The sequence below is a fragment of the Heptranchias perlo genome, chromosome 25 (genome assembly GCF_035084215.1).
Source record: "Heptranchias perlo isolate sHepPer1 chromosome 25, sHepPer1.hap1, whole genome shotgun sequence".
In the NCBI taxonomy this organism is placed as follows: Eukaryota; Metazoa; Chordata; class Chondrichthyes; order Hexanchiformes; family Hexanchidae; genus Heptranchias; species Heptranchias perlo.
In genome coordinates, this window is record NC_090349.1 from 15552945 (window position 1) to 15566708 (window position 13764).

General features: G+C 42.5%; 1 protein-coding gene across 1 annotated transcript in view; it reads right to left on the reverse strand.

Moving 5' to 3' along the window:
- LOC137342057 (coiled-coil domain-containing protein 60-like) overlaps window positions 1–13764 on the reverse strand; it is an 86424-nt gene that overhangs the window by 48095 nt on the left and 24565 nt on the right. The window contains exon 5 of the mRNA XM_068005685.1: window positions 5601–5786. Within this exon, the coding sequence (XP_067861786.1) occupies window positions 5601–5786 (186 nt within the window). The remainder of the gene's footprint in view (window positions 1–5600; window positions 5787–13764) is intronic.

A 13764-nucleotide genomic window follows, 5' to 3' on the forward strand; every position in this document is an offset into this window, starting at 1 on the left:
TTTGTTGCAATCAATTGTTTTATATTAAAAAAATACTCTAAATGATTTAACAGTATTGTGCTGTCAGCGAAAGGACAGAACAAGCAACATCCAGACAAACAAGAGACATTTGGAAGCAGATTCAATAGTAACTTTATAAAGGGAATTGGATAAATACTTGAAGGGGAAAAATTTGCAGGGATATGGGGAAAGAGCAGGGGAGTGGGACTAATTTGATAGCTCGTTCAAAGAGCCGGCACAGGCACAGTGGGCTGAATGGCCTCCTTCCGTACTGTATGATTCTATGATTTGCATCTTCAGCTTTTTACAAGTCCCCAATCTCAGTTGGGTAACGAGTTGAGATGCTGTATAGAGGAATCGCTCATGAGGAGGGAAAGACTACCAGGGTAGCCCAGGTGACTCCCAGTCACCTTTCAGTACCTGGCTGAAGAGTGCCACTGTCAGAACCCTGGCAGCAGCTCTGTGGTGCCTGCACTTTCAGTCATGGTGAAGTGGGGAAAACCAACATTGCATTCTCAAATTGGAACCTGATACAGCATCCAAGAATGAGTCTCAAGGTACTACTAATGCTGTGCTGAAGGAATCATCCCCATCTCTATACGTGCTACCTTGAGATTTCCACTTGGAAGCCATGTCAGGGCTCCCTTTGAGAATCATTAGTGTCGGCACCACTTGGAGACCAAAGGTGCAGGAGGAAGAGACATAAACACATGGAAAATGATGGAGAAAAAGCATAGAGAGAACAAAAAACAAAGCATACTTTTTCTATAGAGAGAAGCTTCTAATTAATAATAACCTGGGAGCAATTTCATGTATTGAGGGAATGAGATGACATTTGTGAACTGCAACTGTGAAGCTTACAGTTTATTTAATCATCGTGCGAACCATAAAATGAAACCTCATATCTACTGCATGTAGTGAAACAGATTCTGTTAGCAAATATTGTTGTTAATAATGAGTATTTCTCAGCCTTGGATATCCTTAGTTAAACTTATACTTTGGTGTGAAGAACATCACTTGTCCAAATATTTCACTGGCATAATAATATTTTCTGTGGGAAAGGCCATGGACAGAAAGTCACAGTGCTACTGAATGACAGCCACACTGAACTCAATGGCACATCTTATCCCTCCAAGTCAAGGTACACCACTCCACTAACTTGAGTGAAAATATCTTTTTAAGATATAGGGGCCAATCCTAACCCTACCCATCCGGTGAAAACTACCAGGGTAGCCCAGGTGACTCCCAGTTGCCTATTTTAACTTGCTCTACTGAGCAGTCGGCAAGGTCACCTGTCCAAAGTCAGTAGAGTCCTCTCTTACATATGCTTGTAGGGTCCCAATGATGTCATTGGCACCCAATTTTAACTCGTGACCGAAGCAGGAAGCCACAGTGGCTCTCCTGCCTGGTGAAGACAGCGGCATAGAGGATCTGGGCACTGAAGAGGCCCCAACAGGTAAGTTTTTTTAGTTTCCTTGCAGGGCCAGGAGTGCTCCTCTGGGCCCTACAAGAAATCTTAGGCCTCCTCTGCCATGTACTTGCTCCTCCTTCCCGATTGCAAGATGCTCACATGACGGTCTCGGCAGCCAATCCCACCATCTACCTACTGTTGGCAGGCAGCCTCCAGACCGCGTGATTTTCCACTGCTTCCCGCCGACTTCCTTTCCCGGAAGTTGGCCAGCATGATTTAAGTGAGACCCGGAAGTTAAAATACCCCGGATCTCCCTTCTAGAGCAGCAGGTGAGTTATTAACCAGCTGACCATCCACCCAAAACTGGCTCCGAGTTAAAAATAGGGCCTTTAATCTTGTTACAAGGGCAAGTTCCAAACGAGCTTTGACCTCTCAACCAACACAGGAGCCTTGAAATTGTGAGGCTCCGTTGGCAGCATAGAGCCACAACATGGGCAAACATGCATCAAGATTTGGTGGCAAGTGCTGCGTTAATTCATACCGCAATTTGCAGTGCAACAACAGTGGGACTAAGTGAGGCTGTGTTAACAACCAGCATCAGCCACTTTGCAAAGGAGGGGTTATGTTAATGAAGACCCACGCATAAATTTGCATTATGTGAGCAAGCTCTGCCCTCAGTGCGCCTTTCATCCATACGAATAGGCAAAATAGTACAGTGATGGCCTGGCTTGTTGTAGCTGGATTGTTAAGAGATACCTTTCAATTCCGAAAGTACATTGAAAAGTTGTGTTTGCTTTGGTGGGAGCAGAGATGTTTACTTGCATTTTGCTCCCTGCGTTGTTATTCTAATGCCATTTTTGCATATTTCAAGGTTTCTTCAGCAACCTTTCCTGTAGTATTGTTGATTGCTGGGCTTAGCTTCTAGCGCTCATTTTCCAAGAACTGGGAGCCTATTACAATTAGGGAGCTGGGCTGGCCTTAAGGTTCAGCTCCACTTCTCATTTCAGTTCTAGCTTCCTAATGTTTCAATTCACATGTCTTGGTACTTGAGCCTTTTGTAATCTGCTCAAAACCATCACCTGAATGCAACCTGCTTCATAAGCATTTGACATAAATACAGACTTTTATTGATTACACATAGGAAGTGGCCATTAGTCCTCCAGGAATAAGGCTCCATGGAGGGATTTAAATCAAAGCTGAAAATGCTGCTTTGCACCTCTTGTGAGGATTAGGATGCTGTAGTCAAATGATTTAGAAGCTCTTTGATATTTCAATCCACGGTAGGTGATCCTGAACTCTAGATTTATATCTACTTTGAGTGCAGTGCTGGAGAAAAGCTTAACAAGTCCATTTCTAAAAGATCCATAGCAACCATTTCCAAGGCTTAACTAACATCATTCACTCCAAGTTCGCATTAAGCTGATGTTTTACAGATTAAAAGGTAGCGATCAGTAGTACTGAAGAGTTGTGGCTGGTTGGGAGTGAGTTGTAATAAGGCTCAAATTTAAATTGAGGAGTCCATAAACCAGGCAAGAAGAACTTGAGCAGCTAATGAAGCTTGCCTGAATTCACAGATCAAATTAAAACTCACTCTTTACAAGACAGCATTTTTTTTTACTATATATATGAAAACAAGAGAGAAGGAATGAAGGAAGGAGAGAAAGAGGGAGAGAGTGAAGGAGCGAGTGAGGGAGCACGGGAAGAGAAAGAATTTGCATTTTGATATAGTGCCTTTCACATTCTCAGGACATCCCAAATCGCTACACAGCCATTGAATTAGGATTGAAGTGCAGTCACTGTTAATTTGTAGCAAATGCAACAACCAATTTACACACATCAAGGTCCCATAAAGAGCAATGAGATCAATTATCAGTTAAACTGTTTTTGTTGCTGCTGGTTGAGGGATCAATGTTAGCCAGGACATCGAGAGAATCCCTCAATAGGACCATGGGATCTTTTACATCCATTCGAGGGCAGATGGGACCTCGGTTTAACATTTCGTTCGAAAGGCAGCATTGCAGTACTTCCTCAGTAGGATTAAGCAGTCAAGTTCTGGCTTGAACCCACAACCTCTGACTCAGGGGAAAGAATGGCACCACTGAGCCAAGGCACTAATGAAAATTAAAGTAGTGCTAAAATAATATTAAATGATGACCTAGACACTATTGCAATGTCATCAGTGCGGAATAATACCTTTGGAAGATGCACATGAAGACATAAAAATAGGCAATCTCAACAAGATTAACTGGCACTCAGGCTCCAAATTCCAGCACAAAAAATTACAACCACTTAACTGCGAGTTTTACAATTTAACATTTTTCATATCTGATTAAAGTGCAGAATACTGGGGGGTAAAGGGGGGAAGAGAGATATTTAACCCTTGCATTACTGGGCAGTATAGCTCCAAAACACAGATACATGGGAATTAGAGCTGTCAAGGTGGAAGTCCAGATATGTTATTTCTAGATTTCCTCCTTTTTGAGCTGGGTATGACAAAGGCATCCATCTTCTACAGAGAAATCACACAGATGCCAGCAGTAAATAAGCAGTGCCAATAATGGAATGAGGAAGAAAAAAGTACACATACCTCGTAACTTCTAGAATGTAACAAAAATAAAATGGATTTATTCCAGGAAGTAGCCACCACTGGAGACTGACCGGGCCTATTCAGAGGAGGTCCGGGAGATAAAATTTCCCAGACCTCACGCTGCCATCATCCGGACAGTTTGGAATCTGCCTCAATCCCCATCTTCCGACTCCCGCTGAGTTAACATTGGGTCTCATATATTTGAGAGACTGGTAGCCATTTCAGTGTTTGTTGGTCTCATAATCCCTGTCGTTTTTATCATTGTTTGAATTAATTGTACATCAACTAGTTTTGTGTGGGAAAAGTTTAACCACGCAGGTGCACAATATTCTCCAACTGAGTAGCAGAGAGCTATTGCTGAGCTGTGCAATGTTTGCGCATTACTTCCCCAAGTTGAACTCACAAGCTTATTTAGGAGACCATTTCTGCTCTTGATCTTCTGACTTACCTTGGTGAGGTGGGTCCTTGTAGGTAAATGTGTGATCTAAAGTTAATCTTAGATGGAGTGGTTTTGGGTCATGTGACAGCCATTCTCCATCCAAGAAAATGTTGAGTTCTTTGTGAAGCATTAGCATGATTAAAATGGAAGCATATCTTCAACACACTGGGCTTAAGTCTCCACTTTTTGCAATAGTCACTGATAGTTGCCATGTCTTGGTTCAAGTTTGTCCTAAATCTTTTTGAAGTCTCTGTCTCTTGAAGCCAGTCAGATGCATGCTTGAATGGCCTGGAAATTGTTGGAGCTGATCATTTGTAAATATATTAAGAAGAGTTGGAGCAAGAACAGATCCCTGGGGGAATCCGTTCTTTTGGATCCTCCATGTGCTCAGTTTCCTACATTGCAACACTGACTACAGCCAATGAAGTACATTTAAAGTGTAAAGCGCTTTGGGACGTTTCTGAGGTCGTGAAAGGCGCTATGTAAATACAAATCTTTCTTTTATTGTCTAGCATCACCTGGAATTGTTTGTCTCAAAACATCATCTCGATAGCCAAAACAAGCCATCTTTGATAACATCTTTGACATCTTGAACAGTAGGCCAGTGTGTCAGACAGTATCATATGCTGCTGACAAGTCAAGAAACACATGCACCGTGTCATCCAAGACAGCCCAAGGATATGGCAAAAAGCTAGGGTGAAAGCTATACCAAAACCAGGAAAGAATCACTTCCTCCCAGCTAGCTATCATCCTTTATCACTTCTGAGCTGTGCTTACAAACTTTTGGAGTTGCTAATTCTGCAAAGAATGATACCCACAGTGGAGCAGGCTCTGGAGAGTCATCAGGCAGGCTTCAGATCAAATTGGACCACTTGACCATGTCCATGCTCTTACCATCTACATAGAAGATGGCAGGGACTGTGTTTCTTAACATACAGATAATCATCTTTAGAATAAAACATAACCTTGCTTCTTTCACTGTAAATAAAGATTAATGTTGTAGCTAATTTCCCTGCTGCCAGATTCCAATTTGAATTACTACTCCTGATAAAAGATAAAATGGTAAAGGCTGGACATGCATGACGGAAATGTTTACAACAGTGAAATGTGTAGTATATTAAATTAACATTGTACACCTCTAATAATATCAAAGAATCCCTTACCTTTTCACTTCATCTCGCTCTTCCTCAGATTCCTCGTCTGAAGAGGACTTGGGAGGTTGCCATGCTATTCTGCGTTTCTCCATTAGTCTCTTCTGCTCCATCAACAGCACACTTTGTTTCTCCTTCTCCTCTCTCCTCAGCCGCTTGAAGAAACCTTGTCCTTGTTTAGCTGTGTTCACCAGTTGCCTGTCAAATGAGTGTGGGAAATATTGCTACAAAACCAGAATACCACCATGGTGGCGGATAGCAGGCCTATTCTTCCTTTAGCCATTAAGGTTTGGTGCTCTAGGCTGCAGTTTCCTAGACTACAGTGTTATTCATTAACATTTTGTTGAGGGCCACAGTTCCATGCTGTTTCTTGCTTAAGGACCATTCTCAATAGTCCTCCTATAAACTGCACTACAAAGTGATGGGACATGGGTCAATACTTTTAGTGCAACTTTTTTACTGGGTCTATGGATTGTGTAATAGTATTGCCTCTTTCATTACAATCCCTTGCTTTCTCTTGCTGGAGAACAGGAAAAGGTACAGTTCTGAATCTCAGCTTTGTCAAGGTTCTACAGATAAGACAGATTATTGGTGATCCAGAGTTGCAAGTCTGCTAAGTGGCACAGATGATGGTGAGGTAGGCCACAAAAAGCCTGTGGCCTGTAGTATGAGTATTATTGCTATGCAACCATTGGTAATATCAGCGTGTATTAGTCAACAGGAGATGCGTTAAGCAAGTTAGAACAAATCCTCCTGTAGATTCTTTCCCTATCTTAAATGGGAGGCTTACTACCATGAAATAGTCTATTTGGCAGCCTAGAATGGAACAAGTGATACATCCATACACCAGGATTGCACATAAGTCAAGGCTAAAAATTGATCCTGAACCCACCAAACAGCTACCCATGAATATATTTATTCCCTTCTTGCAACAACTTGCTTTTTTAATCAGTTGCAGCCATTTTACAAATCTATCTTGCATCCAGTAACAACTTGCATTTATAAAGCGACTTTAACATAGGAAAAACATCCCAAGGCATTTCACAGGAGCGTTTTCAGACAAATTTTGACACCGAGCTACATGATGAGATATTAGGACAGGTGACCAAAAGCTTGTTCAAAGAGGTAGGTTTTAAGGAGCGACTTAAAGGAGGAGAGAGAGGCTGAGAGACGGAGAGGTTTAGGGAGGGAATTCCAAAGCTTAGGGCCGAGGCAGCTGAAGGCACGGCAACCAATGATGGAGCGATGAAAATCAGGGATGCGCAAGAAGCCAGAATTGGAGGAGCACTGAGATCTTGGAGAGTTATAGGGCTGGTGGAGGTTACAGAGATAGGGATTATGCAGAATAATTAAGGGTGTTTTGTTGCAGCACTTAATAAATGATTGGTTCTAATTTTCTAACAGAGCTGCAGATATGGCAAACATCCAAGTTACATATTCAAAGCACAGCAGAACTTACGACAGTCTCAGTAGCTTCAGGCCAGAAACTCAAACCCTGAAAACTCTGGGGCATTTCATTTGAAAATGGTGAACGGTGAATAAAGTAACAAAAAGAACTTGAAAAAGTAGACAAAATAAACAAAACTATGCACAGTTATATAAAGGGGTATCATATCTTATTCCGGATTCTGCCTTGTTGGCTTAAAAGCCTGGGCTCCAATTTAAGTGGCATGAGGCAAGGAGTGTTTATACCAAGTACAGGTGCAAGGCAAAGATCGATGCCTGTGGATTCACTGGACCTCAAAGAAGAGGGTCCGACCTGCTTGGTACATCCCAGGCTCCCTTTAGCCTTTCTGTGGAGTCTGCTAATGTGAAGGTGAGAGCAGTGTAGAGGGCAGAAATACTCTTCTAATCTTTTAAACCTTGCTGCAGTCTTGCACTATAGGCAAAGGCTCTTCAGTTCTCAAATTATCTAAAAAAATCCTGATGGGCTAAATAAAACTCTTATCCTGATGATACACTTTTATTTGAATTTACATAGTTCTAAAACTATCTAAGGCACACTAATCAAACATCCTGTTGGCATATTTATAGAAAATTACAATGATCCAACTCTTATCCATTTTATCAGTCACCATAACAAGTGCAAATGTCAAGCTGTTGAGGCTACAACCCATTACCCGATGATATTCTGAATGATGAGTTTATTGCTGTAAATATACACTTACCCTGATTGTACCCAACCAATTAGGATAGGCAGATAGTATTTTTTTTAAATTGAACAAGAACTTGCATTCATATAACGCCTTTCACAGCCTCAGGACATTCCAAAGCACTTCACAGCCACTGAAGTACTTTTGAAGTGTAGTAACTATTGTAATGTAGGGAAACAGAACAGCCAATTTGTACACAGCAAGGTCCCATAAACATAAATGAGATAAATGACCAGATAATGTTTTTGGTTGTGCTGTTTGAGGGATAAATTTTGGCCAGGACACAGAGAACTCCCTTGCTTTTCTTCAAATAGTGCCATGAAATTTTTCACATCTACCTGAGAGGGCTGACAGGGCCGCGGTTTAATGTCTCATTCAAAAGACGGCACCTCTAATGGTGCAGCACGCTCTCCGTACTGTACTGAAGTATGCTCAAGTATCTGGAGTCGTGCTTAGACCCATGACTGTCTGACTCAGAGGTGAGAGTGCTACCATTGAGCCAAGGCTGACACATGGCCAATGATCACTTAAAAACACTGCTACTATGCAACTTACTTTACCATCTGACAATCTTTTACCACAGCCCTCTGGCTCACTGTGACCAATGCCAAGGAAAGTCCAATTGTTAAAAAAACAATGTATTTTTACAGAGTGTCACTGGTTTTATCACAGCCAAGCACACTAGACATTTTAAATTGCAGAAAAATTGTGAATTTTCATAGTTCTAAAACCATCTGTGGGATAAGGCACACTAATCAAACATCCTGTTGGCATATTTATAGAAAATTACAATGATCCAACTCTCATCTATTTTATCAGTCACCATAACAACTGCAAATGTCAAGCTGTTGACGCTACAACCCATTACCCGATGATATTCTGAATGATGAGTTTATTGCTGTAAATGTGGTTCAGTCAGTCCCTCTGATAAAGCAATTGTTTGCAGACAGCCCGAACTGCCTTCTACTTACACCTCATCAGCATGTCAAGTGCTCTGAACAGCATTATTAAGGAAATTAACATGCTATTCACAGCAGAGGCAAAGCTTTAATTAACGCTTACTGTTTACATGAGGAAAGGAAATCAGGATGATTATATTCCTTGATGAATGTATTACAAAGCAGTCCACACATCACAGAGGTGCTGTTGTGCTGTGGATGCGTAATCACTAGAGCTGGACCAAACCTCTACTTTTGTAGGTTCTAATTGTACAAAAGCAAAATACTGCAGATTCTGGAAATACTCTGCAGGTCGGGCAGCATCTGTGGAGAGAGAAACAGAGTTAACGTTTCAGGTCGATGTCCTTTCATCAGAACTGGAAGTTAGAGATTTAACAGTTTTTAAGCAAGTGCAGTGCTGGGGGAAAAAAAAGTTTGGGGGGAGGGGTGAAGGAAGGAACAAAGGGAAAGGTTCTGTCCTCCACCCTATCATGGACCTTTCCCTTTGTTCTTTCCTTCTCCACCCCTCCCCCCCCCCCACTTTCTATCCCTGCTTCTGTATTTGCTTAAAACTATTAAAACTCTAACTTCTTCCAGTTCTAATTAAAGGTCATCGACCTGAAACGTTAGCTCTGTTTCTCTCCACAGATGCTGCCCAACCTGCAGAGTGTTTCCAGGATTTTCAAATTCTAATTGTGCTGCATGATATTAGCAATTAATGCAGCAATGTGTTCCCGTGAAATTCCTTTGTCTGCTACTTCAAATGCGGTGCTAATCGTTTAACACTAGTATCCGCACAGCAGGATTTCAAACCCACTGATTTTAATGTAAGGAATCTTACAACACCAGGTTATAGTCCAACAATTTTATTTTAAAATCACAAGCTTTCGGAGATTATCTCCTTCGTCAGGTCAGGTGAGTTCACTCACCTGACGAAGGAGATAATCTCCGAAAGCTTGTGATTTTAAAATAAAATTGTTGGACTATAACCTGGTGTTGTAAGATTCCTTACATTTGTCCACCCCAGTCCATCACCGGCATCTCCACATCATGGCCACTGATTTTAAGACATCATTCGCACACACCTTATCATGTCCTGGTGATACCCCAAAGTGCTTCACAGCTAATAAATTAATTTTTGAAGTGCCATCGTGGTATTGTATAGGCACATGTGGCAGCCAGTTTGCACAAGTGAATAAACAAATGACTAGTTAACCTATTTTTTTTAGTTATGTTGATTGAGAGAGGAATGAATGTTGGCCAGGACACGGTGCACCCCTAATATTTGACTCTGAGGGGCTGATATTTGTCCCGTTTACACCTAAAAATGAGGCGATGGTGGGACAAAAATCAGGAAAACAAAATACCAACATACGTACCGCTGGCAATCCGCCTGTTGTGATTTTCGGACGGTCCTCGATTTTGGTGTCCAGTGCTCCCGCTGGAAACAGGCGGGGGCCCCGTAAACACACGCTAATTGGGCATCAACAGACGTTATCAGGACCCCCGCCCAATGCCACTTTCATGTCAATCAGCACTGCCACCGCTAGTTCTGCAATCCACCCACAAACCACAGGTCGAGAGGCAGCTATTACTGCATGATTTAAAATTACACTCACCTGCTCTCATTTAAAATGCAAAGGTTCAGGAAACATTTTCCTGGTAATTTATAGCGATTTCTGGCTGCGTAGACAATTTTAAAGTGCTTCCAGTGGCTGTATAACCATCTGAGATCTTCAGGGGTTTCTGGCAACGCACCTTTTCTAGAGGTGATCCTTCTGGCAATTGCACTCTGGCTCGAGGAAGAAGAGCGGCAGCAACAGAATCATAGCGTGATACAGCATTCGGCCCATCGTGCCTGTGCCGGCTCTTTGAAAGAGCTATCCAATTAGCTCTGGAACAACAGCGCTGCAGCTGCTGAGAGATCAGCAACAAGGAGGCGAGCTCACAGGAATCCTTACCTCCCCTCCCCCAAAACAGTGTATAGGCCCAGGACACTATACCTGCACTTATCTGGGGATGTTGTGCTTCTCCAGGGAGGTTGCCACATAGTTTTGTCACCTCCTGCAATAAAATCTGAAACCCACTGCCACAGTGGCCTTCATGGAATTGAAGGCAAATTATTGACCTGGTTAGGAGATTGGTTAGGTGGTAGAATACACAGGGTAGGGGTAATGGGTACATACTTGAATTGGAAGGAAGTGACTAGTGGTGTCCCATTAGAATCTGAGCTGGGGCCTCAACTGTTCACTTTATTTATTAATGACTTAGATAACACTATAGAGAGCCATATATCCAAGTTTGTCAATGACACAAAGATAGGTGGCATAGTAAGCAGTGTAGACGGGAGCATAAAATTACAAAGAGATATTGATAGATTAAATGAGTGGGCAAAACTATGGCAGATGGATTTCAACACAGGTAAGAGTGAGGTCATCCATCTTAGACCAAAAAAAGGATGAAAAGCTAGGAACAGTGGAGGTCCAAAGAGATTTAGGAAAGAATATAGGAACGCATCGTTACACGCAGGGTGGTAGAAGTGTGGAACTCTCCCTCAAAAAGCAGTAGATGCTAGCTCAATTAATAATTTTAAATCTGAGATTGATAGATTTTTGCTAGCCGTGGGTATTAACGGATATGGAGCCACGATGGGTAAATGGGGTTAGGATACAGATCAGCCATGATCTCAATGAGTAGCAGAACAGGCTCGAGGGGCTGATTGGCCTACTCCTGTTCCTATATTCCACACTAGCACAGCGTTGTCTGTTGCAGTCAAGACCATGTTGGCCTGAATTTCTTTGCCTGCAGCTCACTGTAGTGGATGTGGTATATTTGGATTTTCAAAAGGCATTTGATAAGGTGCCTTACAAGAGGTTGCTACACAAGATGAGGGCTCATGGGATTGGGCGTAATATATTAGCATGGATTGAGGATTGGTTAACGGACAGAAAACAGAGAGTAGGAATAAACGGGTCATTTTCAGGTTGGCAGGCTGTAACTAGTGGGGTGCCGCAAGGATCAGTGCTTGGGCCTCAGCTATTTACAATATATATCAATGACTTAGATGAGGGGATCAAGTTTAATGTATCCAAGTTTGCTGATGATACAAAGCTAGGTGGGAAAGTAAGCTGTGAGGAGGAATCAAAAAGACTGTGTACAGTTTTGGTCTCCTTCCCTAAGACCCCCTTAGAGGGAATGCAACGAAGGTTCACTAGATTGATTACTGGGATGAGAGGGTTGTCCTGTGAGGAGAGATTGAGTAGAATGGGCCTATATTCTCTCGAGTTCGGAAGAATGAAAGGTGATCTCATTGAGATGCATAAAATTCTGAGAGGGCTTGACAGGGTAGATGCTGAGAGGCTGTTTCCCCTGGCTGGAGAGTCTAGAACTAGGAGTCATAGTCTCAAGATAAGGGGACAACGATGAGGAAAAATTTCTTCACTCATAGGGCTGTGAATCTTTGGAAATCTCTACCCGAGGGCTGTGGATGCTGAGTCATTGAGTATATTCAAGACTGAAATCGATGGATACTTGGACACTAAGGGAATCAAGGGATATGGGGATAGGGCGGGAAAGTGGACTTGAGGTCAAAGATCAGCCATGATCTTATTGAATGGTGGAGCAGGCTTGAGGGGCCGTATGGCCTACTCCTGCTCCTATTTCTTATGTTCTTATGTTCCAGGCCGCAATGGGTGGAATATCAGTAACATCAGTCAGTCCGTAATTCATGCTTGCTTCATGCAGGTGACTGATGCCATGTTTATTAAAGCACACACTTTCATCACTTTCCCCATGGACAACCAGAAACAGCAAGATAGAGCTCTGGGGTTTGCACAAATTACAGGCTTCCCCCAAGACCATGGCCTCATTGACTGCATCTACATCGCCCTATTGGCTCCTTCAGATGAGCACAATGCCTTCATGAATCATTCCATTAATGTGCAACTGATGTCAGCTGCCATGACATTTTTATATTGTGGCAATCCTCCATCCTCCCTGCACAGCAAGAGAGAGATTGGCTGCTTTGGGACAAGGGCTCATGACTCCCTTCAGGAACCCACAGTCAGTGACCAAACTGCATGACAATCACACGCATGGGTCAACTAGAGTTCTCACCAAGCGAACCATTGGAGTTCTCAAGTAATGATGCTGATGCCTGAACAGGTCTGGTGGCTTTCTCCAATACAGTCCAGTAAGAGTGTTCCGCATAATGGTTTGCTGTATATTGCCTAACTTTGCTCTGCAATGGGGACAGCACATGGAGCCACAAGTGAACGAGGGCCTTCAGCATGATATGTGAGACGGCACTGATGACATAGAGGATGGCGAGGAAGCGGGAAGGCTCCAACACCTACCTGTAGCCACAGCTCACTGACGAGCACTTCAGCTGAACAATCTCTGTCTCTGCGTCCGCGCCCTCCCCACATTGACAGCCATGTCCAACATTTAGCACCTTGCACTTAATCTGTATTGAATTTCATCTGCCACCAATTTACCCCATTATAGATTTTATCTAACTCATTTTGTAGGTCCCAAGCTGTTTTGTAGCAGGCTTCTCCAGTCTGACTGTCAGTTCTGATGAACAGTCATACTCAAAGTGTAAACCTTTCATGCTCTTCCCAATGCTGATGGACCTGCAGTAACCTTGCACAATTATGGTCGAACTATCTAAAGATATTCCTTTAGAGAGGGGTGCCTATACTTTCCTCAGATCACCACTGATCCAATTGGAGCTGTATGACATTAATCTATACAGAGACAATGTGGGCACAACAGCAGAACTATGGCTGGCTCAGGCTTATTCTAAATGCTAATGTCATTCTTCATCCTGAAAGAGGAGTTACTTCACTTTGATTTCCTGGATTTACTTTGAGCAGCAAAACCTGTCTGTTCAAATTTAGGTAAACCATTCACTTGCAGAACCCAGCTCATTTTTAAATGAATATGTAATGAATTTAGAACCATACACCATTATATGTGGTAACATTCCAAAACCATCTCAGAATAAAGAAAGTAAGTATTCAAATTGATGCTGATGCACACTCTTAAAGTATTCATTAACCCTGACAGCAGATGAAACTAGGC